General features: G+C 48.2%; 1 protein-coding gene across 1 annotated transcript; it reads left to right on the top strand.

Moving 5' to 3' along the window:
* Nucleotides 1-14,382: 14,382 nt before the first annotated feature.
* LOC119095026 (elongation of very long chain fatty acids protein 1) lies at nt 14,383-26,205 on the top strand. The gene is made up of 4 exons (XM_037217931.1): nt 14,383-14,595; nt 23,790-24,054; nt 24,932-25,110; nt 25,608-26,205. Exons 1-4 carry the CDS (start codon nt 14,383-14,385, stop codon nt 25,980-25,982), a joined length of 1,032 nt encoding a protein of 343 aa, XP_037073826.1. The 3' UTR covers nt 25,983-26,205.
* The last annotated feature ends 721 nt before the right edge of the window (nt 26,206-26,926 follow it).

Below are 26,926 nucleotides of genomic sequence, written 5' to 3'. Positions count from 1 at the left end.
CAGAAAAACAACAATGCATGCGATCGCGAAAACACGAACTGACCGCTGACCAAGTTCAGTCGTAGAATAACCGTCATTGAGGGAGTCTGAGAACTTTTGAACCTTATAAGAGACGCTGAGTCAACCAGCACTCAGGCCATCGCAAAGAGCTGGCTGACCGCACGTTGCTCTGTATGTTCTCGATGGCTCACCGCACGTTACTCTGTATGTTCTCGATGGCTGACCGCACGTTGCTCTGTATGTTCTCGATGGCTGACCGCACGTTTCTCTGTATGTTCTCGATGGCTGACCGCACGTTGCTCTGTATGTTCTCGATGGCTGACCGCACGTTGCTCTGTATGTTCTCGATGGCTCACCGCACGTTACTCTGTATGTTCTCGATGGCTGACCGCACGTTGCTCTGTATGTTCTCGATGGCTGGCCGCACGTTTCTCTGTATGTTCTCGATGGCTGACCGCACGTTGCTCTGTATGTTCTCGATGGCTGGCCGCACGTTGCTCTGTATGTTCTCGATGGCTGACCGCACGTTGCTCTGTATGTTCTCGATGGCTGACCGCACGTTGCTCCGAATATTCTCGATTGCTGACCACACGCCGCTCTGAATGTTCTCGATGGTCGACCGCACGTTGCTTTGTATGTTCCCGATGGTTGACCGCACACCGCTCTATATGCTCTCGATGGTTGACCGCACGTTGCTCTGAATGTTCTCGATGGTTGACCACACGTTGCTCTGTATGTTCTCGATAGAACCGCTATGGTGTCGCATGCCGCACGTAGTTGCCATTGCTACGTGTGAACGTTCTTTGAAGGCTGCGGATGTGCCGATGGCGATGCGCATTTCTAACTGAAGGTGGCAGAAGATCTGAAGTAGAGGTGCAATTTTTAACCCGCCAGCACACCACACCTGAGCTGCAAGAACCCGCGGGCTTTTGGCCGGGCTGTGGGCCAGACTTAGCGGGCTTTCGCGGGCAAAAAAAAATCAAAGACCAAAACACTGATGGTCAGTGACAATACCTAGTATGGTCCAAAATGTCAACGCCTAGTGCATGCAAAACGTTTTAGCCAAACGCGCGGTTTTCCTAAACTCCGTGCTTTCCCACTCCGCTGCCGATTTCACATGGGTACTCATGGATTAACCCAGTCCTTGAAGACCCCCATCAGAAGGCATATCCACGGGATGACGCTTTAAGACGGGCCAAGTGAAAGTGATTGTCAATGCCACTGGAGACCCGTAACGGACTATCCATCGCACATTTTCTTTCGAAATCAGGCCGGTTACTTCTTCGTGGCAGCAGACAGCCAAGCCAAATTTACTCAGCCACATATATCAGCCACTGACTCAGTGATATGCTCAGCCACACTGACACTGACCATTGCTTGCTTGTCGGTCGTTAAGCTACTGTGTCTGCAGTGCTCTCAACCACCACTGGTCCGATTTAAGTTAGGAGACAACGGGTTGTGCTGCATGCGCATTAGTCATAGGTCACCGGTGTGGCAAACAGATTTGAAAGGGCTCGCTCCCCAGGTACATTTTGATGGAGGTTTGCACACCATGGTCGCAAATGTGACCTCAGAAATGTTGGTTTGGAGATGTGCTGGAGTGATCCGACCACTTTCAAGTTTTCGGTTGTCTACTTTTGCACGAAGCTCACAACACCATGGATAGCATAGCCAAGGCAACTTTTGATTGTTCACGGACAGCGCTAGTGTGTTATAAATAGGTTGAAACCGTAACCAACACTTTACCTCACTCCAGCGACTTAGCTTGTTACCAAATGACACCAGCAACTTCCCAATACCAACACTTTGCCTCCATCCTGCAACCGCAGATAATTTTCCAGGCCTCGGAATTTCCCGAATAGTTTTCAGAGCATAAGGAAGACGGAAAATATTTTTCGCCATACATAGCTATAAGCGTTTACTTTGCATGCCATACCCGTGATGAAACCGGCGGATAATTTAGCACCTGCCGAACGTCAATGAAAAATTTCTGTGAACGGCTATTCGAGGGATAATCATTCGTTGACCAAATTCATGCGACCGAACGTGCTCCTCCCTGGATTGCATGAGATATAGTGGGTCGCACCTATGGCAGTATGGTCGCACCTATCGCACCTATGGCACCTATGGCATGAATTTACTTCTATTTATTTGCAAGATATCTATTATGTACTAATAAATCAGAGACAATTTTCGAAGCTTTTGCCACATTTGACTGCTCTTCGAGGAATGTTTTATCGAGCATGCGTGTGAAAGCCGTTTTTACAGTGTTAGGCTTTTGGCCTTGTAGGCATTCCAGCTTATTTTCAATACGCTTTTAAGGTAATTAGGCAAAATTGGTCATCAGTGGGGAGCTCAGTGCATTCCTCATTTAGGTCCATTTGGCCGATAGGATCACGGTTGTACATAATTACTATTTGTTTTAGAAAAATTGGTTTGTTAGGTACGGGATCCGGCCTTGTGGCTTATGATGAATATGCTATACGGGCCAGACAGTCTGGTATCGGCAAATGAAACGTATTGTTATATTTTCTAGTGCCTTAGTTTGCCTGCTTGGGCCCATCACAGTTATCCTTAATGGATTTTCCACGCCCGGGCCTTCAGAACTTTATGTAAAGTGAAAGCTTTTATATGTATCAGCATGTTCTGTTTTGCTAATAAAGGTCATTTTAATCATTTTGATGACATGCTTATTTGGTGCGCCCTTAATAGTAGCACTTATAGTCATGTGTGCATTTGTACAATGGAAGAGTGTTATGAATCTCGAATGTAGGTAAACAGGTGTGATAGATGGGAGCCTCATTTCAGGTGATGGACTGAATGTTTTACACCAGCCTGAGACGACGCAATTTTCTATCAGTCAAGGTACCAGATACTTTTTGAATTATTCTTGTGTTACCGCTACCGCTACCTACCGCTTCGAGCATCAGCAAATATATTTGTTTTGCTCATCCTGGCAGCATTCCCATTTCACATGAAGTACTATGTTGGCATATTTCTGCCAGCTGATTATGCCTTTTTAAAGATTTCATCCGAACGTTTTGAATGGATGGATTTTTGGGATCGGAGCTCACGCTAAGAAGTGCTTGCTTCGCGAGCCATGACCCCCACCATCCGATTGTGCAATACCAGGTCAACGGCAGAATTAGATGGCGGAAATTTAATGTTCAGCCAACGTTCGGCGCGGTCCGTCCTGCCCTCCGACGTCACCTGACGTCACCTGACGTCACCTGGCGTTTAGCACGACCACTGCATACCTGTCGCGGGCAAATACCAAGCGCCTGAGGCGACCCGACTCCACCCCGCCACGGGTGGGTGGATCGGAAGGCAGGCGCTTTAAACAATTGAGCTACCGGGATGAAGTATCATAATACGGTGATGCGTGTTGAAACCAAGGCTCATTTTAACGTCAATGTGCAACCTTCATTAAAAAAAGAAATCAATCTAAATCATCGTGTCGTGTTCGAGATTCATGACAGCAATGTGCAATATTCATAGGATGATGGACGTCTGCCTAATGGAATAATAATCAAAGATATTTTTCAAGAGAAAAGCCAGGTTATATGTGACAAAAATCTTAGCAATTTGGAAACGCTTCGCATACTGGAAGCATGCAATAAGCTCTTTGAGCACTTTTCAATGTCAGTTATATCTAATGTTTGAGTTTGTACAGGCTCATAAAGTTGGCGCAAGACAAGAATACTGTTTTACTATAAAGCAGCCTTAAATTTACAGTCAGCTTAAGCTGGTGGCATGTTTATGCATATCATGTGATCTTATTATGTATTAAAGCTTGACACATGGAGTGCAACTTATACAGCATTTTATTATCTCAGCTCCACGTTCTTAGTTCATTCACCTAGAGAGATCGACAAACAACAGACATGAGTGAGCATTCAGATTCTATTAAGCCCAACACATCTAAAAATTAAACAAAGCATTGCATATATTCATCATATCCACGCCTTAAGCTCTTAATGGTACATATTTGGTTATACTTGTATACTTGCATAGGCTTACCCCAACCGCAGCTGCAGTTCTCACCACTGGTACTGAATGAGGTCCCACAATGTGCAGCTGGTCGTTCGAGTCAAAACACCTTGTACGGCGATAAATGTGCCATGTCCCAGTCAGGCTGATGGCTTTAATGGTGCAGCTTCCGTCAGCATGTCTTGAAAACTGCAGATGTCGACAATCACCGGTGAGCGATGATTTCACAGCCATTCCCTCGGTTTGCTGGCAGCCTTGCTCGCTTAGCTGGAACGCGGTTGTGGTGACGAGGATTTGCAATTTGTTCGGGGTGGCACAGCATTTGGGCCTTGCCCATACCTGGTAGGTAAGAAATGACCCACATTAGTAGTCCAATTGGGCATCTTTTTTGCGGAAATCAAAGTACAGAGATACGCTCGAGCTGCCCAGCTGCAATTCTCTATGTACTGGGCAAGAAGCAGCTTGGACAAACGCTTATACCTGTAACAAAAGGAGGCAGCTATGCATCCATGGCTTTAAAATGAGCATTTACAGAAGTTAAAGTCGGCGTGTTTTGAGCATTCACCTTTCCAGGGTAAAGATGGTAGGCCGGTGTCATCAGTTAAAGACACACTGGCGTGATTGGTTGTCATTGATCCAGATCGCGAGAAGACAGCGATTTCGGACAACGGGTCTGGTTGCAACGGTATGATGTGATTCACCTCTTTTTTAAATTTTGGTCCGTGGGCGACTGAACCTGTCATGGGCAGTGTGTACATGTATAAGCGCTCTCTTTTCACTACCGTCGGCCAGTGTATGAGAGGAGACTGAGTTGTCTGTTTTTGGCTGTGGCGAAAGCACATCATGCTTGTATACCACACATTGCAAACATTGCATTGCAAACATTGAACATCATTGCAAACATTTAACAAACATTGCAAACATTGCAAACGGAAGAAATGCCTCACCCCTTGCGCCGAACAACACATCGTATGAATGGTTTGTGCGTAAGCAGCAAAAAGCAAGCGAACTTCACTGGCAATTCTGCTGATCTCAGCCACCCTGAAGGAAAACAATGCTGTTCTTTGCTCCCTGGAACCTGGTTCCTCTCCCGTGATCCTGTTACGCGTTCATGCGTGCCATCGTGACCACATCGACGGAAAACCTCCTCCGAAAAGCATGGGATTCGTTTCACATAAATAACGTGCTTATGAAACTGCGTAGCACTCCACGGGATCCCCGTGCAGTCCCCATTGGCTTAACAAGGAACCTGTTTGACATGTCTAAGCTGTCGGCCTGCGCTTAACAACTCCTCCCGTCACCATACCCTGACGGTGACTTTGGAATGCTGTTACCAGACGGTCTCTCCCGCCCCGGGAATGAAAGCAGACGGGGAATTATGGTCATGTTGTGAGATTGGCGCTCCGGCACTCAGCAGCTGCGGCGGCAGTGGAGTCACGGACATGCTATGTCTTCAAGCAGACGCATCGCCTTCACGGGCACGGTCTGTCTGAGCCACCGACTCATGTCTGCTCATCGCAGACGCATCTCCTCTGTGCATCGCGGACGCACATCTTCCGTTCATCGCGGATGTATTTCTTCTGTTCATCGCAGACGCATCTCCTCTGTGCATCTCAGACGCACATCCTCTGTTCATCGTGGATGAATCTCTTCTGTTCATCGCAGACGCATCTCCTCTGTGCATCGCAGACCCACATCCTCTGTTCATCGTGGATGAATCTCTTCTGTTCATCGTAAACGCATCTCCTCTGTGCATCGCAGACCCACATCCTCTGTTCATCGTGGATGAATCTCTTCTGTTCATCGTAAACGCATCTCCTCTGTGCATCGCAGACGCACATCCTCTGTTCATAGCGGATGAATCTCTTCTGTTCATCGCAGACGCAGCTCCTCTGTTCATCGCAGACGCACATCCTCTGTTCATTGCGGATGAATCTCTTCTGTTCATCGCAGACGCAGCTCCTGTGTTCATTGCACCCCGATGCCTAACGTAAGCATGCGGATGTCTTGCCAGCAAGCGAGGATCCCTGGAGCCTAAGCCAGCCGGACGCCGACCGAGTCCCAGCCCATGACCTTCGGGAATCCGACTCAAAGGAATCGATTCCTTTCACGGATGGATCGGGAGCGGACTCGAACTTATCATTTGCAACCACCGTGCATTTTTACATCGCGGCCTCGTACTGGAGTGGGTCAGGTTTCGCACAACATGGCGCTGGCACTTTACCTTCGTGAGGGTTTGCCCAGGATACCCATGTCTACCATGGAATAGTCACTTGCGATCTGGCAAGACGTCAGGTATGGGTAAGCTTCGGTATGAGCGTCACTAGGAATCCCGTAAAAAGCTAAAAAGCCGCACTTAAAACTCCAGCATTGGTACACGAACCAACCAGAGCCCATGTCCATCTTTTTGTTTGACAAGAGTATTGTGCTCATGGCAGAGTACGCAGGGTTACCGTCTTGTAGTTTTGGAGCCTGCATGCCTGGAATTGCGTTCACATTGTTCTCGCTGCATCAGGCATTGGGTTTCAGCATTGACCATCGCCCTACTTAAGATGGACGTATAGAAGAACACCAGTGTGTCAGTGATACTTGGCCGACGACATCGGCAGTTAAGACCCGTTTAGCATCTAAGAAAGCGATAAGGATACGAAAACAGTGGCCAGCGACCTACTTAACGTGCAGCTCCGAGGACAGCACAGAGTCCGCAATCGTGCCTAGATGTTTTCCGCTTTCTGAACACCGGAGTGACTTGTCCGCAAACAGGATGTTGGGGAACTCTCGGGTCTGGCTGATACGCCGCCGTCTCCACGACGTAAAAGTCCCGCGTCACAACAGCTAATCATCACTTCATGCCGGATGTGCACGTGCTCTCCAAACCTGTCTCCGAGGGCTGGCTGAAATCTGACAGCTTGCTGTATGATCCAGCGACGGCGATCTGCGTGATATCAGCGTAAGGGGCTGCTGTTTCATGGAAGACGTTGGTTTAATGCGACATAGGACAAATGAACAGCTGTAGTTCGCAAGCGATCGCACAGAAATTCGCCAGCGCTATTGCTAAGTCGACCGGCAACTACACATGTCCCGTTAATCACCAATTTGCTCCGCAAGATGATGAAGCTAACGGAAGCAACACTGCAGACGTTGAAAACTGCGACGGCGGGTTGCTCGCATGCTGACATTTAAGCAGTATGGACATCAGCGGCAGAAGCCTCTTCGGTAGCAGTACGTCAACGGCATGGCCTATGGTGCTGGATCGAGAATTTCTATCCCATGGGGTCTGGCTGGAGATCTGAGGACGCTGTTCAGGCCGACCATTGAACGTTGTTCGTGGGCCGACCATTGTACGTTGTTCGCGGGCCGACCGTAGTACGTTGTTCGCGGGCCGACCATTGCACGTTGTTCGCGGGTCGACCATTGAACGTTGTTCGCGGGTCGACCATTGTACGTTGTACCTGGCGATTGAGGGATACTCGGAAGCGAGACGGTCGTTTTCGAGCATTGTACAGCACAAGTACCCTTCCACGGTCTAGTTCAACACCAAGGCAGGGAGTAAGCTGATTCGTTTTGGTGGCACAAATAACCGATGCAGTTGACATGTTTTTAAAGCTCATGATTATTGCATGCATACATAAATACTCGACTGTATCTAAATCATCATGATGATTGTTGCAGGTTTCGCAGCATTGCCAACACAGCTGGTTGGCCGCTTCAATACGACTTGCTCCTTGGAAAGGTGGGTCAGTTTACCCCAACAACCCCACTCCCTAAAATTTCAAACAGCAAGAGAATAACAAACAAAAAAGTTGCATACAACTATGTCTCTATTTCGTTTTCTAGGGTTTGATCATCGGGTTAACCAAGATCACACAATGCCACTCTTTAAACCAACGTAGAAATGCCCTCAAACCTCTCCACGAAACCAGCTTTACCTAGATAGCGTTTACCAGCAAAAGATCACTCAGAGCAACCTCCAGATCAGTGGCTTCAGCGGATCTTAAAAGGTAAAAACGACAAAACTCTCTCGTGATCAGTTCGATTTGAGAACTCAAACGCGGTGTCATGAGCCACACTGAATTGCATGTTCTGACATTCTGACATTAATAACGAAAAAAGGCGTTACGTCAACGTAAGAGATCTGCCAACGTCTTCGTAAGCGGGGAATTATAAATGAGCTTACAAAAACTACACCCTAAAACAGGTTTTCCAGTTAGCAGCCTGTTTGGCTTTGACTCAGTCTGACTTGTTTAACTATCTCGATATCAGTGAAATTAGCCGCAATTTGAATCTTAATCCTCGTCACCGCCATTCTGGTGCCCGAACTTCACGGTCCTTACCATGTTGGGGGCGCTGTCCAGGAGTACGGCCAGCACCTGCTCCTAACTGTAGGAGAATTCTGTCATCACCTCGAGCATCATGTTGTTGTTGGGCATCATGTTCATGTTGCGCTCAGCCGTAATTCGATCTCCGGAGTGGCACAGCGTCATGGTTCGTCTTGACACACCGCCATCCGCGCCATTTATTGTCTACCCGAAAAAGTCTGCACATCTTCGCGGGTGCGCAGGTCAGAAATTTGAGGGTTTTAGGTCTTAACAAAGCATTGGCCGGGGAGGGGCGTAATCTGCCCCCCCCCCCACTACCGCTCAATATCGACGATAATTCAAGAAAACCTTGAGATATCACTGCGCAGTTTTTAGCAGCTGTAAACTAATGAGTTTTCCGCCTTGTATAAAAAAAATATGAGGTCATATCAGATCAGGCGTGAGTGGCGACATATTGGCGTCATGTTTCCGACTTCTCATAAAAGCGCATAGTTGTAAACAACTTGACAAGCGGCCGAACAAAGACCAAATTTTATATCTATAAGCAGCATGAGCCGATTAGTCCTCATTTAAACTATGCGTCAATGTGCAGATCTGAGAGCCAGGCTTCTTGTGACCTTGGAAATCTTTGTTTCAGGGTCATCTTACAAACCGCTAAAGAATATCATGAACAATCTGCAATGTGGCCTCTTTTTAGGTATAACTTTTGTTTTAGATAACAGCTGTCATGAGCTAGAGCAGGATGGGAGCTGGGAAGAGTTGAGTTTAAAGTAGAAAAGATCCGCGCAAGTGGTTCGGAAGTTATTGTTGTAGCACAAATATTTCCCTCAGTATAGTAACAAGTACATATAGCTGGCAATAACTGCTGTGTAGATACACCTGCTTCTATCTCCAGCTTGCCTCCAGCACCTGTAGACGCAGCAGGTGCAAAACACCGATACATGGTCTCAAAAGTTTTCACACTACCAGTCAACTGAACTCGCCCGTTCCTCTGGCCAAAACGCACATTGCGTCCCATTAGTGTATGCATATTAGGTCCGGTAAACGAGACCGCTTACGTGAGCTCAATCTGGCTTTTTGCAAGCTGCGTCTTAGACGTGACCTCGCTCGTTCCATTTCGGGAGGAATCATCCAGCATGTTAGATCTCCAATGAACAGCTCCCACCGCGGTGAGGTGTGTTTTTGCGCAGTTAGTACCGGGTTGAGCGATAAAGCGATTGTGCTGCTGCGCGCAGACGAAGACCAGCTCCGGGCAGCCGTGGTACGAGAGCAGATATTTTTATTTGAAGCGCCAGCTCACAGCACAAGCGCTGTAATATTGTTGGTCTGGATATGAATCCGGTAGAACGTCCGGTAAAACGTCTGGTACGCAATAGGCGTTATGCGGGTTAGAGGCCGGACGGAGACAAATATTATTGGCCACGTAATTGTAAGTTATGACAACCTCTCCTCGTCCGCATGTCATCATTTTTTCTTGTCAGCTGTTTTCTCCTATCAATGCAGCGCCTTGTCGGGATTTTGTTTCGCGTGTGCCGCAGGCAGGCGATTGCGTAACACGGCGTCAGATAATGAAAGAACTAATGGCCATGGCGTTGACGCCCCTCCAACCGAGAGAAGGACCGCCAAAGTTGACAATATTCTTATTGCCTGCTATTGTGACTGGAAACCTGTTTTTCAGTATAACTCTCTCCTCGCTCCGAGAAAATAGAACTTCGACAATGGCTTCACGAGGCTCAGTTTCTATAAACGTTGCTTTCATCCATTTTGGGCCCGCCATCAGCAACGGTATGAGCCTGTGCCCCTGGAAGTCAGGAATGCTTGCTTAGAGATCCAGCTTCGGGTGTGTTTTAAAAAGAATACGTGAAACTTGACCTGCTACAAGCACGCCGAAAACCTGACCGCAAGGCCTTCAAAAGAACGTGGGAGAGGTCTTTGCACCGAGCGAATGAGCCCGGCTGGAACCGGCCCGGCTGGCCACTTTCTACGGGTTTTCCATTTCGTCGTAAATGTTAAGCACGCGATCAGGCAGAAACGCACCTGGATTAACTGCCTTTCCGCTTTTTACGAGAACCGGCTTATGCCTCCTGTTTCTGGAATTGAATGTGTCCCGAGATCCCGCGAGTACCAGTAGCCAACCTGACACTTTGCCAAAGATCCAGCAAGGCGCTAGATCCAGCAATCAATGTGCACAGAAATTCAGTAAAAGCTAAGAATGAGCTTGGAATTATGCCGAGAGATGTGACATGAGACTTTTTTAGATTTCATTATATTCATAAAAGTGGTACACACATTTTGCACTCCACGCCGAAAGGTAAAACGAATTCTTCGGGCCTGCATTCGTGATGAGCTATCAAACGATCACAAAATCGGCTATTCGGCTAGCTGCCGATCCTGGGTCGGCTAGCCATCGACCCGAAAGCCGGCTAGCTGCAACCAAACGAGCTACAAATACACAAGGTACATTAATGGCCAGGGAGACGCCTTTTGTTGCGTTGAACGACCATGGTGATAACATAGACAGGTGTGACCACTATCACCACGTAGGTGATGCGTATACTTACTCGAAACCCATAAAATTAATGTGAGAATGTTTTTGGAAACCCATAAAATTAATGTGATAATGTTTTTGGAAGCCTATAAAATCAATGTGACAAATGTATTGGATTGCCCATTTCCCTTCAGCTTAGCTGGCAAATAGCTTCTTGCACGCAGCATTCGCCCGCAAATTACAAGTGAAGTTGCTCGTGACTTGACTGGCTGTGATCTTGACTGAGCCTGACAGTCTCACCCGGTGAAACGAACGAACTGTAATCAACGTGAAGCTTTCGAGCACTGTGACAAGACCGCATCCGTCATGGCGCTTCACTCGGATCCCGGACGCTGAGCCGGTTGGGTCACGGCGCCTTGGGTCAGGTCAACGGTCAGTTGGTGCCCGCATTGGCGAGTGAGCAACGTGCACCCTTCTAAGAGAAATGGAAACCATCCCTCTGATGCAGGCCTCTACAATGGAAAATCCTGCGCTACTCATCTGCAAACGTGAGAACTAGCTTTTCTCAAAGTTTCCCTACTCTAGCGTTAGCCACCAACGCCGAGGAACTGCACTCAGGAAGCGTTCTGATCTTGGGCAGAATACCTGCTACTACTTTTGTAACGTTTCTGTATGTGCCACCATGCCTTCATCACGTTAAGTGGGGCGGCAAAATTCAAATCCGTGGATGTCGCTCCAAAAGTTTTCGGGCAATGCGATTTTTTTATCACAGATATTTCACACTTCATCTTACAACTATGTCATATTGTTGTTCTCGAAAAGAAGTCTTCTCACGACACACCCTAGTTATGAGCGGTGGCGCAGAATAAACCGCCAAGGGCATGGGTTGCCGAACTCGGCTGTTGGAGATTCGGAAGTTCGTGTTGGCATAATATTTCCTGCAACAAGCGGGCCATAACATCAGAGCAACCTATCAGGGCCCACATGGTTCAGATATGTGTGCATCAGGTAGCATGGCTTGTCACAATGTCATCAGGATCAACATGGATTGTGCACAAAATCACGGAACACTGTCCTCCGCGTCCGAGAAAGAGAGCTACTGGGTTCAATTCCCCACGGCGCCTGTCCTTCCAGCCGGGGTGAGAGGCAGGCGACGCCACATAGCCTCAGCAGCTGAGTGCGTCGTAAAGCTGCAATGACACACACGCACACGCGCGCACACACACACACACACACACACACACACACGCACACACACACACACACACACCACACACACACACACACACACACACACACACACGCACACACGCACGCACGCACGCACACACACGCATACACATACACACACATACACACACACATACACACACACACACACACACACACACACACACACACACACACACACACATACACACACACACACCGCATACACATACACACACATACACACACACACACACACACACACACACACACACACACACACACGCACGCACGCACGCACGCACGCACACACACGCATACACATACACACACATATACATACACACACATACATACACACACACACACACGCACACACACACACACACACAAAATGCCTTGTAATCAGCGATTAATCGATCACCCTCGCCAACATCAGAAGCGCGGTGCTGCCGCTCGGAAGTCGCGCGGTCCGCGCCGTACGCCGACCGGACGTCTCCTCTGAGATGACCCACCCGACCCGTTAGCCGCGCCGGGCTCAGCGCTTCACGCGGCGAGCCCGGACCGGTTGTCCCCGAACCCACGCCGTCTCCCTGCTCCCCATCCAGCCGCACGATGGGCCATAGCCAACTCGCGCAGAGCAAACAAACGAGTCTCGTTTTTGCGACGCCTGAGCACTGCTTTATGTGCAGCAATGAACGTTGGGACGAACAAATGCTCGATGCTGCTGATCATTTTGTCTTCGACAATATCTTGGTTAAAGTAGGTTACAAAATCAACCAGGGTCGGCGTGTTAATAGCGACCTTCAAACTGTGTCCAACACTAGCAACGTTGATAGCGCTCTATGTCTAAATAATTCATTTGTTTGATTAGGATGTAAGTAGCTCACAGAAAAAAGCCCAATTGCCGAAGCAGCGTCATTTGACAGGAAATAAAAACAAGATACATCACAAACAAAAAAGACCTAACCACACACACGCATGTGCATTACACAGTCACATGTACACCTTTTACGCTCAGACACAACGGTCAGCAAAAGAACGTACGGCGAGCGCCGGCGAACCTAAACAAATCAGTCCGTTGCTGTCCGCTGTCTCGCAGTCCGCTGCTGTCCGCTGACTCACAGTCCGCTCTTGTTGGGTGACTGGCAGTCCACTGCTGTCTGCTTACTCGCAGTCCGCTGCTGTCCTCTGTGTCACAGTCCGCTATTGCGGGCTGACTCTCAGTCCGCTGCTGTAGGCTGACTCGCAGTCCGTCGCGGCCACGATACCTTACCCAGGTGCGATGGGTGACCAATCACTGGGCGGCGTGGTCGGGACAGACGTGACCCGGGATGATTCGCATGATTGAGCAGCAGAGGTACTGCCGTGAGGGTCGTCGTTGCGTAACACGACACGGATCGGATAAGAGGGTCGTGAACTCTCCCGACGGGTGAACTAACTTCCCCTTCGCGGTCAGTTAGTAAGTGAACCGTTGGTTTATGTTGGATGAACATCACAACTGGCAGCTGCGAGTACCTGAAATGGTGACTAGATAGCAATGCAATTGCATAGCAATCCTTCCATGATAATCTTCAGACCAAAGCGACCAGTGCGGAGGTTAGCAATGTCCTGGTGAGAATCCCTGGCGTCAGAAAGGAAAACAACGCCGGTCACTGCAGTAATAGCACGGAAACCGGGCCCGTCTGCGTTACGTCAAGGTGCGGTATGTGCTGGGCCAAGCATTCCACGACTCTCAGCTCAAGATGAACTTTAATATAAATCGATTAAAGGTACTTAATGCTTCACGAAATTCCTGTGATATCTTTGTAAGGTATGGTAGTTATTAAGAGGACTGCTTGATTGTTGCGACATGGATGCTAGCGTTTCGTTGATCATGTGTGATTTCCTCCATCGCAATAATTTCCTCATCGTAAATAAATGGCTATATGTTTCATAATATACACATAAGAACAATTAATGACTGAATGTTTTAAATCAAGGGAAACACAACTAGTGGTATTTAAATACTTTTCATTACACAATACTACGATGAGGCATATTTCAACACAATAGCACCTTTCACCAGATTCGAAAAAGCGTGGCTAAAATCCGGGGACGAAAGTGGGGGATGGGGTCGGCGAGTCATTTTCGTCCCGTTCCCCAAGCTTGAAATCATTCCCGCACCCCTGCACCGTTCCATTCCGCTGTTCCGCTGCATTCCTGTCGGTTTTGAAAGCAACCTTCCCGCTGGGCGTCGGGCCGGTCTGAGATCTGCGGCGGGGGGGGGGGGGGGGGGGGGGAGCCGCTCCGAGTCCGGGCCCGCATCGACGGACATTCTCTCCACCGGCCAGCGGCGACAGTCGTCGGCCGGCGGCGTGTGGCGTCAGTCACGCCATGGAGGCTCTGCGCGACCTCCGGGAGCTGGCCCAGGGCCTGGTGCACCGGCGTGACCCGCGCGTCCGCAACTATGCCATGCAGGCCTCGCCGACGGTCGTGGTCGGCGCGGTCCTCGGCTACATGCTGCTGGTGGGGTACGGGCCGCGCTTCATGAAGAACCGCCAGACGCCGCCTCTTCGGCTCGTCATGTTCCTGTACAACATCGGCCAGGTATGCAGTTGGATAGAACCAGAGCCGCAACCAAGGGGCGGAAGGCTCCGGGGTTGAAGAACCCTCCCCTGCATCCTCATTGATTTGAGAGGCTTACCGAGGCCATACAGGCTCTGGGTCAGGATGTCATTGCGCCATAGAGAAGAAGGAAAATGGCTTTGACGGCCTGGAGACCGTACAAAACATGGGAAAATTTAAGGAACGTTGGCAGCCACAGCAGCATAAATGTGTCAGATCCCTAAACATTTACGCCTCAAGTTGGCGCAACTTGGCAGCGTGCGCACTGCCTCTAAAATATATTTTCGACTTCGAAATATTATAGTTGCTAGACTTACATGATTGCTTATTTATCCATAGTGCAGCGTGTCACCTGAGTTGAACTAGTGTGATAGTCTTGTGTTACCGTTTTTATAATATATTATGCGTTGCCGTGAAAGAAAAAAAAACGCTGCATAGGAATACTTGAAGAGGGCCCCTGCCCAGGGCACAATGGGAAAAATCACAGTCCTGCTCCCCTTCTCCCCCTCAACAAAAAAGTTTTAGTCGTGCGCATTACAACAATATAATATGGCCGCTAAGTTACTCGTGGGCCTGGCAGACAGTTTTCGATATTCTGGGAAGGTCGTGACCAGCCAGACATTAAAATGTTATGCTGCTCGTTTCAGCACTCAAAAGAGTTCTCCACCGACCTTTGGTTTAAGGAGAGACCCCTCCAATGCTGCGCTTTAAGTAAATCTGGAGCGGTGCTATCGATTTGATCGATATCTGACCGAGAAGCGAAAGCTGTGTCAATTATGGCGTACTGTTCGTGAGAAACTCACGCTTCAGTGTTAGATAGAAAAGATTTGAATTGTTTTGAGTACGACAGGCATATTCTTTACACGTATTTTTGTACCAAGCTTGCCAGTTGTTCCCTGCACTTTTCGATTGCGTATTCGAAAAACCTAGTAAGCTTAAAGGCAATCAAATTTTTCTTATCCCTGACGTTCAGCAGCGTATTTGTTTTTTGTTGTCGGTTGGCGTGTTTAACTTCAAAATGGGATGCGTTCAGCAGGAAAATTTAAATTTTAGTAACATTTCAGCGTTTGGTGCCGAATCCATTGCCCGCAAATTTGTTTAATAACACATGCTCGGGTGGGCGGGGTCAACTTGACCCCTCACCCCAAAGGTTTTTCCAGAATAGTTTCCGAACGGGGCGGCGCAGCCATGCAAAATGTTGCATAGCTGTAGACAATTGAATAGCAAATTGTTTGGCAAAGAAGGTAGATGTACTTTATAAGGTCGCTGACCTATGGCAGGTCAAAGTCAGGCCATGGCTTCTGCGAAGTCAATTTCTAGGGAATCATTCAATCTGATGCAACAGCGGAGTGTTAGACGAAGCCATACATCTCTGAAATGCTTTCTTAGGCATTAACACAAATATAAAATGTTAAATGAGCAAATTATGCTGATCTAAGATCAGGTATAAAGGTCAAACTAAGGCTAAAACCAGCATGCTTTATTACCTTAGGGCCTGCTGTATGGGATAGTTTCTGATGCTCATTTCGAATTTATTGATTGCAGGAACCGCACTAAACATCTTCCATAGACTTCTTAGAAGTCAGAATAGGTCATTGACCTGAAATAACCCAGGTCAGCATTTCTTTTAGGGAGATGCTGCCTGGCGTAATCTTTGTCGTTTATTCAAATGCAAAACCCAGAGCAGTCTTGTATGATTTTGGTCGCTATGAAATTCAAGAGGTCAAACAAGGTCACTGACCTTAGCTGAATATGTGATATTTTGCTTACAAACAGTTATCTTGGTTTTCGGGGCACTTCGGAAACCAACGTGGAATTTGACCTTGTTTGACCTTATTTGACCGGAAGGTTATGACCTAGGAAGCTCAAGCGTTGACCTAAGTCAGTTCACATATAGGTCAAGAAACTCTGTAAGTTTGGTATTTCTAGCTCTCTTAGTTCCAGATATCTCAGCGCATTCAAATTTCCCCCCCCCCCCCCCCCGCCACTCGAGCGAAGAATATCTAGCCGGCCACCCGGGCGCGTGTTAAGCATGGGCGGCGGGAGTACAAACAGGTTCTTTACTTTTATTTTATTTCTTTTCAAACAAAACACGTTTGGACAGCAACTTGTTTCTGTATTTGTAGGGTTCAAAGCTGATGGATTTGAAGTCAATGCATCTATTTTATTGGACGGTTTAATCATGGTCGTTAAATGAAAAGGGGCGAAAGTATCAGTTACCCATCACAGGAGTGCTTCTTAGTGTGGGATGGCATACGACGCAATAGATCTTTCAATTGCTGCGTGCGAGAAGCAGGGTGGTTCGCAAGGTTGCGGCAGTAACTTTTTCTGAATGAACGACCAAGGCCGACTAGGTCCGGATGACAAACAACAAGTTGACATTAAGTAATTGTACGGGATGGTTTTGAATTACGACCGTGAATAGGCACGAAGCCTTCGTTTGTACTACCTGTACTACCCTAGCATATTTTACAAATGCGTTGACTGGACTGGCACATGCCACGTGACGTCGCGGGGCTGGTACCATCATAACTATAAGGCCTTGTGGCAATTAATATCTATATCCGCAGTGATTTGTAGTTCATTTGCAGCAACGCAATAGGTAACTTTGGCTCCTAGAGGCCGGTTGGCAAGCCGAACAGCCAGCCATGCCCTGCCTTTTGCGGCATGTCTCAGCGAGGTGAATGCGGAAGTGGGTGTCATCGTGAAGTAGATGATGATATAAGCATGATATTGATAAGGTGAGCTCTCTGCTGGCCGGTCGACAATCAGGTCAGCTGGTCGACCCGGCTAGCTGACCTGGTCGGATTGTAGTTGAACCTGACCTGACCGTTCTTGGGAAGGTTGATAGCCTGTTGAAAAGATATGCGCACGGATCCAAACCGTAAATAGTATCTATTTCGTGAAAAGAAATGCTCCAAATCTATATGGGGTTTTGAATTAAAATTACGTTCTGGAGGACCTTTCGGTGCTGTTCACAATCCTGCCCTTCCTTACACGTAAGCCCCTCTTGTTTCTGAGCTGCACGCCCCCGAAAATGGGGAAAGGTATATCGGGAGAGCATTTCAGTCACCTTGGCTTTCGTGACGTCATAGTATTGACATTCAAATCCTGCCATTCCATAAGTCATGCAGCGATCAAGGCCAAGGAAAATACAATTGTTGAGGCGTTCATATCTGGCGTTCGTGAAAGCGATTTCCAGACATCACGGCTGTCATTGGTCTCTCAATCAATGCTGTATAAGGTACCATGACGTACTCGAACCATGACGCATTGAAGAGCATATTTACGATACAGACAATTTTGTTGTGTAGAGCAGTCTTTTCCGTCTAAAAAGTTTACCAATAGTTTTAAGCGAGGTTGTTCCATCATATCTGATGCTTGCTTCAATACCGTCAAGTGTGGAACCTTTCCCTTAGTCATTCGAGCGCAGTTACGTACTCCAAGCGTGAAATATATTACAACAGGTGACCGGTAGGTCTGTAGGTTTTACGTTGCAACTGCTTTTGTACGTGCAATCCCTGACTCCATCGGAATGTCGTCAGAGCTAACGGGGACTGGTAAAAAAATACAAGAAGCTGCGGAGAGAAAACATTTGATGTGAAGTCTTTTTATGTAGCGTGTACATATATATATATATATATATATATATATATATATATATATATATATATATATATATGGAAACCTAACTATGATCTCTGATGGTAAGCTTTCCAATATTTACTAATTTTGCAGGACGGGGAGATTCTACTCAGCCTTCCTTCTGGCTATCACACCGGATGGCAAGACACTAGGGAATATAAAAAAGTAAAAGGTCTGGCATACCTTGGGAACTAAACCGGGACAGGAAAGCTGCATGCGGTCTTGGGATATTGGGATGCAGCGAAATTAATTTCATGATGTTTAAAATGGTCATGGGAATACATTCTTCTCTCCACACTCAAAAGTGGCGCTAATTATAGAATTCTGCACTGACCAGTGGTCATCAGCTGATCACAAAATCTGCTAGCTGACTACCCAATCCGAAACCGTCTAGCAGCAGCCAGCCTTGAACAGACAGACAATAAATAAATAACCGCAGCAATCGCAATTGCTAGACCAGCTAAACACCTTTTGTGGCGTGGAGCGAGCGGTGTGATAATTAAGCAGCTGTCATCGCCAAGAGAGACCTGTATCGCCCAAGCGGTCTCGGTTTTGACCGTAGTTTGTTTTATTCAAGGTCAGTTCGGGCGAGGTGATATTATCACTTTCCGGTTGCCAGTCTTACCAACGGGTTGCGGTCGACGGCTACTTACAGGTTGGACAGTGCAAAAATCTGTCAGCGGTTTGCATACATTGCGTTTCCCCATATTGTGCAACAGGATTGACCACAAATCTATTGAACTCTTTATCCGTCAATTAAGTGATGCACTTTTGCGTTAACACTTTGACGCTTTCCTTAGCATCGAAAATAAGTAACGGGGTCAGTTATTTCTGCCGAAGCTGTTTTCAACCCAACTGTATATTTTTTTAATTGAGATTCGAAACGTTAAACTCTTCAAAGATGGTGATTGGGCTTTTAGCGTGTGGAGGGTTCACGTGTTTTTTGCCTTGGGGATAAGATTTATGGGAAAGTGATGGTAGACATTCGCAACTCCCATGTTGATGCGCATGGGGGGGGGGGGGGGGTGAGGTGGGAGCTGCCTCCTGGCACGTCCTGGACGAGGTACACCGCTGGAACCAAGATGACTTTAATAACAGTATTTTATCATGAGTGGCGCACCTTCCTGGACAAAATTTAAGTACGCCAATGAGGCCAAGTGAATTGAAATGACAGCATTTTACGACAAGTAACACAAAAAAGACATTTGATGCACAAGGGCTGGTTTAGCCATTGAGCTTGGAAATCATCCCAACTTCAAATACTGTCATCAAAGTTTGAGGCAATCGATTCTCATGCCATGCTCTGCCAACGCCGGAGCTAGCCACCTTCGTGATTGCATTCAATGTTTTTCCACTGCGTTGTTACCTCTTCCTACTATTGGCTTCTGACTCTAGTAATGAGATGTCGACTGCCATGAACGGTGCCTGTTTGCAACCTTCTGTTGGTATCTATATTGGTTGGGTTACGCAAAATCGCGAATTTTCCAACTAAAGCCTGATGGAGACATAACAATGCGAACACCCCGGCAGAGACGCGCGTGGCGGCGATATGAACCCGCTGAAGAGGCGCCTGCCGGGCCCTCAGAACGTCACATCCGGGACGGTGTTTGTCTGATTTGAAGCATGTTAACTGCGACATTTACCTAAGGTTTTATATGCCTATTTTTGCCACCAAAGTCTTCGCTGAACAAAATCTATGATGAGCCCGTTCATATGTCAGTTTTGAACATGTTATATCAATAACGGTGAGGAAGCTGCAGGTGGAATACGGGCGTCGTCCGCAATATTATCAGACGTTTGATGTAGGCCAGAGGGTGCTGGAGTCGCCACGGTGGGAAGCTGTCGAGGAATTGGTATAACAAGTGAGTGTGAAATGGAGCTGAGGGTCCAAATCGCAGGATTCCAATGTGTTCAAACTGATTCGGGTCTTGCGAATGCTCGAATCTCGGAAACAGGATTTCGAGCACTGCAGATCAAAATTCCAATCTTGAAAACCGCCGTTGAAACCTGAAAAACGCGTCATTCAAATATGTAAATAGATGCATTGTAATATGTTATAGGTTCAAAACAGCTTTCAGATATACCTAGGCGTTGTGCGTGTTCTATGCCCCCCCCCCCCCCCCCCCCCCCCCCCCTCCCCCGCATGTTTCGTGTCGCAAGTTCATACCCTGTAAGTTTCGTGTCACTATTCCTGACGGCTTCTGAGGTTTTGGCGTTACTGTGCGGATTTGACGCCCGCTGACTCCGAAATGGGTGCTGTGTTACGTACCGAGAACCTCGAATACGATCGTTTTGAAACCTAGGCCTAGCGAGTGAAAGGTCACCAATAAGAACGGGAGCAGCCGATTTAAACCTGCACTCATGTATGGAAGCATTCCTAGCCAAGGATTGCGTGCCCGGCTCAGCTGTAGGCGTGTTGGTAGGCTATATATATCTGCTGCATACGAAGCATTATTTACGGGAAATTGCGGCACCGTGCCTACCTAGTAATATGCTTTGCTGTAGACTTTTCTACCACATGTGGTGTGGAAAAGTCTATGACTTGGCCCATGCTTATCAAAAACCAAAACTTCCACACCTAGACAGGTTTGCGCCATGCCCCCCTCCAAGTTCGAAATGTACCATTGGCACAAGCGTTGACTCAGTTAACCAATGTTTGTTTAATGGGAATTCTAGGACATTGAAGGTTTGAAAGAAAAAGACTCTTATGTCTTCGAATCTATTTACGTCTATTTGAGTCTTGAATTCGAATGCAAATCCAAGCAGTCAAATTAGGATTAGAAACCGATGTTTTGCAGCGAATCCTGAACTCTAGTTTACGATCCTTCAGCGACAGAGTACGAACTTCAAAGCATGCATGCTCATGCTCAGCGTAAGTCTGACGTTGCGATCATTATACGAAAAGCATGCAATTCAGCCATTTTAACCTTCCGAACAGGTATGAGGGTACAAAGCAGGTACCTACTAGAGCATGAGTTGAAAAGTTAACGGATGGCACGCAACTTTCGTAAACTTCTTAAGCAATTTTACAGATGTGTTCAAACTTAGCCTACGCATTTAACGGTCTGCCTTTAATGGAAGTTAAATATTTTAGTCAACTTTGCCCACCTCTGTCGTGTGGTCGTTATCACGTCTCTACCTGATCTGTGTGCTAGGATTTGGCACCAGACTTTGAAAAAGGGCAGACTCATGGTCCGTGCTCGAGAGCACGTGACCGTTTGCACGCCTCGACCCAAACCTAGCTGCCCGGTCTCTTCTATGTTGGTGTCATGCCAACGCGAAGCTTGGTTGAAAGCGGGACCTAGCTTAGACTTAGTTCCGACCTGACTGTCCTGAGGCTTTTTGCATTTTGACAATTTGGCGCGTCAGGTTACACTCAAATGGGTTAGTCTAGACATTGTTCAAAGTGCAACGTTGCTTGGAAATCACGCCTAGTCGTGCAGCTTGTGAAGAAATGCCTGCAAGTTTGTCCGGCAGGACTTAAAAGACAGTTGTGCTTTTTGTAGCTGGAAGCGGCGTAAAGCTGCGATCGTTGCATGCCAGCTGGACCGCGACAGAAAGCGTGACGGTCGCGCCTGGCTGGTCTGGCCGAACATTGCGCTGGAGTTCGAGTATGACTGGTTCCACCTGCGGCCCCGATCGTAAGCCGTTCATCCAAAGCACACCGATGGGTGCGAATGGTGTAATACGGCTCATTCACTCGGTGTGCAGAGACTCCTCAGCATCGCCTAAGTAACTGTAACCATGCAGCCGATGTCTAAGACTGTGGAAAGAAGATGACATTAGCTCTGATTCCGGCATTTGCCTCTTGTCACCACTGCAGTCGCAGTACTTGCATCAGATAACTTCCGTGTTTTGCATTTAGTCTCTCAATTCGCTGATACATTTGAAAAACGGATTTCAAACATTAAATATTTGTTAAACACCAAACACCACGAACTTACGCACTGTCAGACTACGCTTTGGAGCCTGTGCCACAATGGCCAGCACCATGTTTTTAAGGACTTTGAGAGGGAATCCCAATGATATGACTAATCCTGTAAGCCAACTGTGATTGGGAAGATGATTGGCCAATGGGAGAGCGGGAGAAATTTTGCCCATATGCATGATGTTTTTCCCTACCCTCACACATAACATGCAAAAAAACGCCCCTCGTCCGCGCAGTACAGCAAATAAATTACGAGTTGGAAACATGGACAAAGACATCGGAAACCAAGTATCAGATCAGATGTCTGCATACTAACCCTGTCAGAAATGTCTGCCTTAGTCCGCCTCACTTTTTTGAAGGCCGCAATCCTCGCCCATTGCTCGCAGGTAATGAACGTCAAGGTTTATTCGTCAAAGATGATCATATTTTCCGCGAGGTGGCTAAGCCGCAGTGACGTCACTGCCCAGTCCCTCATTTCCGTGGTGCTCAACGGCGTAAGCGGGCTTTGCTGAAAACAGCCTGTTATAGAGCCAGAGAAATTGTAAGCAACGCCCAGTTGCATGAAATCCGTGGTAAAGATAGGTGTGCATGATTTTTCCTCTCTTGTTGGTTGAACAAGTTGCACCGGGTTTATTTCCACGACCGTAAAAACACAATATTTGCCTGCCATCTGACTAGAGACAACAATGGATGGATTCACACCTCTGCTCTAAACCATTTTACATGGCATGTCAGAAGAGTAGGCGACAATCACGGATGCGGATATTGATTAAGAACTACCTGTCCTACGTGATAAAATTTCAGTCATATTCACGTTATTGAGAAATGGCGGGGATTGGTGACGTTCGCGTCACTCTCATTTGTCTATATCTCATCATGCGCATGAGTTCATAAAATGTAAGCTACACATCTTATATATATATATATATATATATATATATATATATATCCATGGCTGCCTTGTTTGACTTCATACAATTATGCAATTTTGGTTGCTGAGCATGTTCATCTTTCTATATTGTCCAGGGGTATGATTTGGTAACGTAAGGCTGGAGGGAAGAGACTGGCCAGGAAAACTGGCTACGCCCTTCGTCAAAATACATCAAATAACGGGTTTCTTTCCGGCTATGCCCAGTTCAACCTCAACCTAGGCCCCTCCCCTTCCCAAATGAAAAGGAAATTACACCCCTGGTACTGCTCAGCCTTGGGCAATCTCCTTTCCTCATTTCGATGGTCGTCATTATGCCCATGTACTTAACCGCACGCCGCGTCTGAGCACAAAAACACTGTGGAAGACAAATCATCGTTTTTTTTGTTTTTTGTTTTTGTTGCTCTGTATTCTTGCGGGTTTATTTGAGTACTTAAATTCGCTGTGGCGGACGTCCGGATATCTGCTCTGTGTCATCAAGTGTGGTTGAGCGCCTACATGCTGCGGGAATTCTTAGTCTATGAGTTTCTGTTCTGCGCCGCCAGGTGGGGCTGAGTGCCTACATGCTGCGGGAATTCTTGGTCTATGAGTTTCTGTTCTGCGCCGCCAGGTGGGGCTGAGTGCCTACATGCTGCGGGAATTCTTGGTCTGTGAGTGTCTGCTCTGTGCTCCCAGGTGTGGCTGAGTGCCTACATGCTGCGGGAGTTCTGGGTCAGCCGGCCGGCTAATTGGGGCTGCTCACCGGTGGACGTCTCCGAAGACCCCGTGTCACTTCGGCTAGTCAACGCTTGCTACATCTTCCACGTCAGCAAGATCGTCGACTTCCTGGACACGGTGTTCCTGGTATTGAAGAAAGACCACAAGAGGATGACCTACCTGCACGTGTACCACCACGGCTCCATGGTCTCCGGCTGGTGGATCTGCACGCTCTTCATTCCAGGTGATCATCAACCTTGGGTTCTGGCGTGAAGGCGACGTTTTGGGAAGTGAGGCTCGGCGTGCGGTGTGCGAGGCGGGTCTATGTCTAATAAACTTTCGGATTTTCACAAAGATCATCATTTGGCCACCCTCTACGTCAGCAACATCAGCCATCGGCTTGGCGTCGCTGTAAGACGGCTATCACATCGGGCTATTTGACCTCGCATGTAGGGACATTCTCCTACAACTGGCTGGGGGGAGGGGAGGGGGGCTGGTTGTATCTCTCTTGGCAGCCTTTCCACTGATTGCACCGCTTTTAACGGCGATTACAAGCCCAGAAGCCGAGCAATTTCATCGGGCGAGGTGTGAGGAGGAGGTGTAAACATCGCAAATTATGCCGAGCCTTTTATCTCAGAGGAAACCGTGACCATCACTGTTGGTCCAAGGTGTGAGGTTGATAGCAATATAGGGATGAGGCATGAGGCTGGTAGCACTATAAGGATGAGGCATGAGGCTGGTAACACTAAAGGGATGAGAAATGAGGCTGGTAGCAATGTAGGGATGAAGCATGAGGCTGTTAGCACTATAGGGATGAGACATGAGGCTGATAGCACTATAGGGATGAGGCATGAGGCTGGTAGCAATATAGGGATGAGGCATGAGGCTGGTAGCAATATAGGGATGAAGCATGAGGCTGTTAGCACTATAAGGATGAGGCATGAGGCTGGTAGCACTATAGGGATGAGGCATGAGGCTGGTAGCAATATAGGGATGAGGCGTGAGGCTGGTAGCACTTGCTGATATGGCTCGTATTGTTGAAAGTGAGGTATTCGGGCTGTTTCTCGTCTGATTTCTGCATCTGATTAGCATTGACCACACATTTCTGTTTCCCCGACCAGGTGGCTCCTGCTGGATACCAGGCGCAGTGAACAGCTTCGTCCACTGCGTTATGTACAGCTACTATCTGCTGGCTAGTCTGGGCCCCCGAGTGCGGCCCTACCTCTGGTGGAAACGCTACCTCACCCAGCTGCAGCTGGCCCAGTTTGGCTTACTCTTGTTCGCCGCTCTATTTATCCAGGTGAGGCTCGCTCTCAGCATTATCCTTCTATCCTCGCTGCTTAGGCCGTCCCGTTCTCTATTCTCTGTTCTTGTAAGAGACGGTTACACTCTGTGTATGCGCCAATTCACAGTCCTGTTGTTCACGCTTGCATGTTATTCATGCAGGTTTGATCCACAAATTATCAGTTCTCTCCAGCGAACCGTTATCCAGAAATCCTCACAGACCATCGACTGGTCACTTCATCCGTCAAAGCCCGGTAAAAACGGGTGCCGAAACACATTACGTTTGCGTGCTCTCCACACCATGTATCAAGTTAAGCAAACATTTTTTTGGCGTTCCTCAATAAACTGTGTGGTGAAAGGCTCAAACTACATGCATGCCGTCATTAATTTAAGAACCACTGTTTGTCCTTGTTACGGCTCCCCAGTGGGAGCCAGTGAAGTGTACTACTGGACGGTGGTAGGCTGCCCCTGGTTACAATAACGTGACACGGTGCACGCCCGCTCTGCCCACAGGGCCCGGGAATTCGCTGCGGCATGCCTGCCTACAGCTCGGCCATGACCATGAGCTACGTCATCGTCCTGTCCATTCTGTTCGCCAACTTCTACGTGCAGTCGTACTCGCGTGGCGGCAAGGATCGCCGAGATTCGTCCGCCGCCAGCCTGCAAAACGGCAAAGTCAACGGCATGACCAACGGCAAGGCCGACGGCAAAGCCAACGGAAAAATGGACTGCGCTTTGAACGCCTTCGCCAACGGCACTGTCAAGAGCGACATCAACGACAATACGAAGATCTGTCCTAATGGCAACACAAGCCACCAGAGCTTCTTCGACTCGGCTCGGAGGTACCTGCTGAAAAACGGCACCGGGTGCTTCGCTGACCAGGGCTGAGCGCTCCCGCCCGACGACACTCAATACCTCTGACCAGCACATCGCTGCCAGCTCATTGACGAGCCCACGATGGCACCTTGCCGCAGAGCGTGCGAACGAGGTGCCGAGAACGTTGCGGACGAGGTGCCGAGAACGTTGCGGACGCGGGTGCCGAGAATGTTGCGGACGCGGGTGCCGAGAACGTTGCGGACGCGGGTGCACGTGCACGAGCTGCATATGGGTGACTGGGACGCGAGGAGGCGCTGTGGTCGGAAGTGCGTGGGAACTCGATGTGGCGTGATGTGTGTGTGCTTTGCTCCATTCATACGGTTTTTAGCGTGACCTCGGTTGGTGTGGGTCGATACCAGGTTAGTCGCCGTTGGCTTGAGTCGATCGCATTGTAAGGGAACGCCCACAGTAGACCCCTCCGCGACGTTCGGAGAAACTTGGCTCATATCAAAACTATATCGATTTTCTTCATATGCCGCCACGCGAGGCTCTCGGCTTGACTTAGGCGGGGAATGACACTGGGTCCAATGTGAGTTCCGATGTCGGCACCGGTCGACTCACTCCAAGTGCACGCCGGCTCTAGACCCTACATCATCATAAGATCTGCTATGTCAAGTCGCATGCCTTGCATCGCCGCCAATGGAGAAAATATCCGCTCGGGATTTCGGCCGGGATTTGTCTTTCAAGTATCGGGGCACAACCCGTAATGTGGAATTTCCCGCGACACATTGGATCGAGCCAAAACATCAGCGATCGGTAGTTTCCTGTTCATTTTTTTTTTTAAATCGCCGCTTGACGTAAAGGAAGCGATCCTAGAGGTGGTCTACGGCCGGCCACAGTCGCTTGTGAATGCTGCTAGTCTGGGTTTCGGAGAGCGCTGGTGATTGCGCACGATCGAAGCCAAAGTCAGCTTGACGACAACCTCCTACGTACAACCCGTCTTCACGAGCATCGCT

This window comes from Pollicipes pollicipes, unplaced genomic scaffold (genome assembly GCF_011947565.3).
Source record: "Pollicipes pollicipes isolate AB1234 unplaced genomic scaffold, Ppol_2.1 Scaffold_4219;HRSCAF=4965_pilon_pilon_pilon, whole genome shotgun sequence".
Lineage (NCBI taxonomy): Eukaryota > Metazoa > Arthropoda > Thecostraca > Pollicipedomorpha > Pollicipedidae > Pollicipes > Pollicipes pollicipes.
The sequence above is the reverse complement of the archived record's forward strand: the minus strand, read 5'-3'. Positions and strand labels throughout refer to the sequence as shown.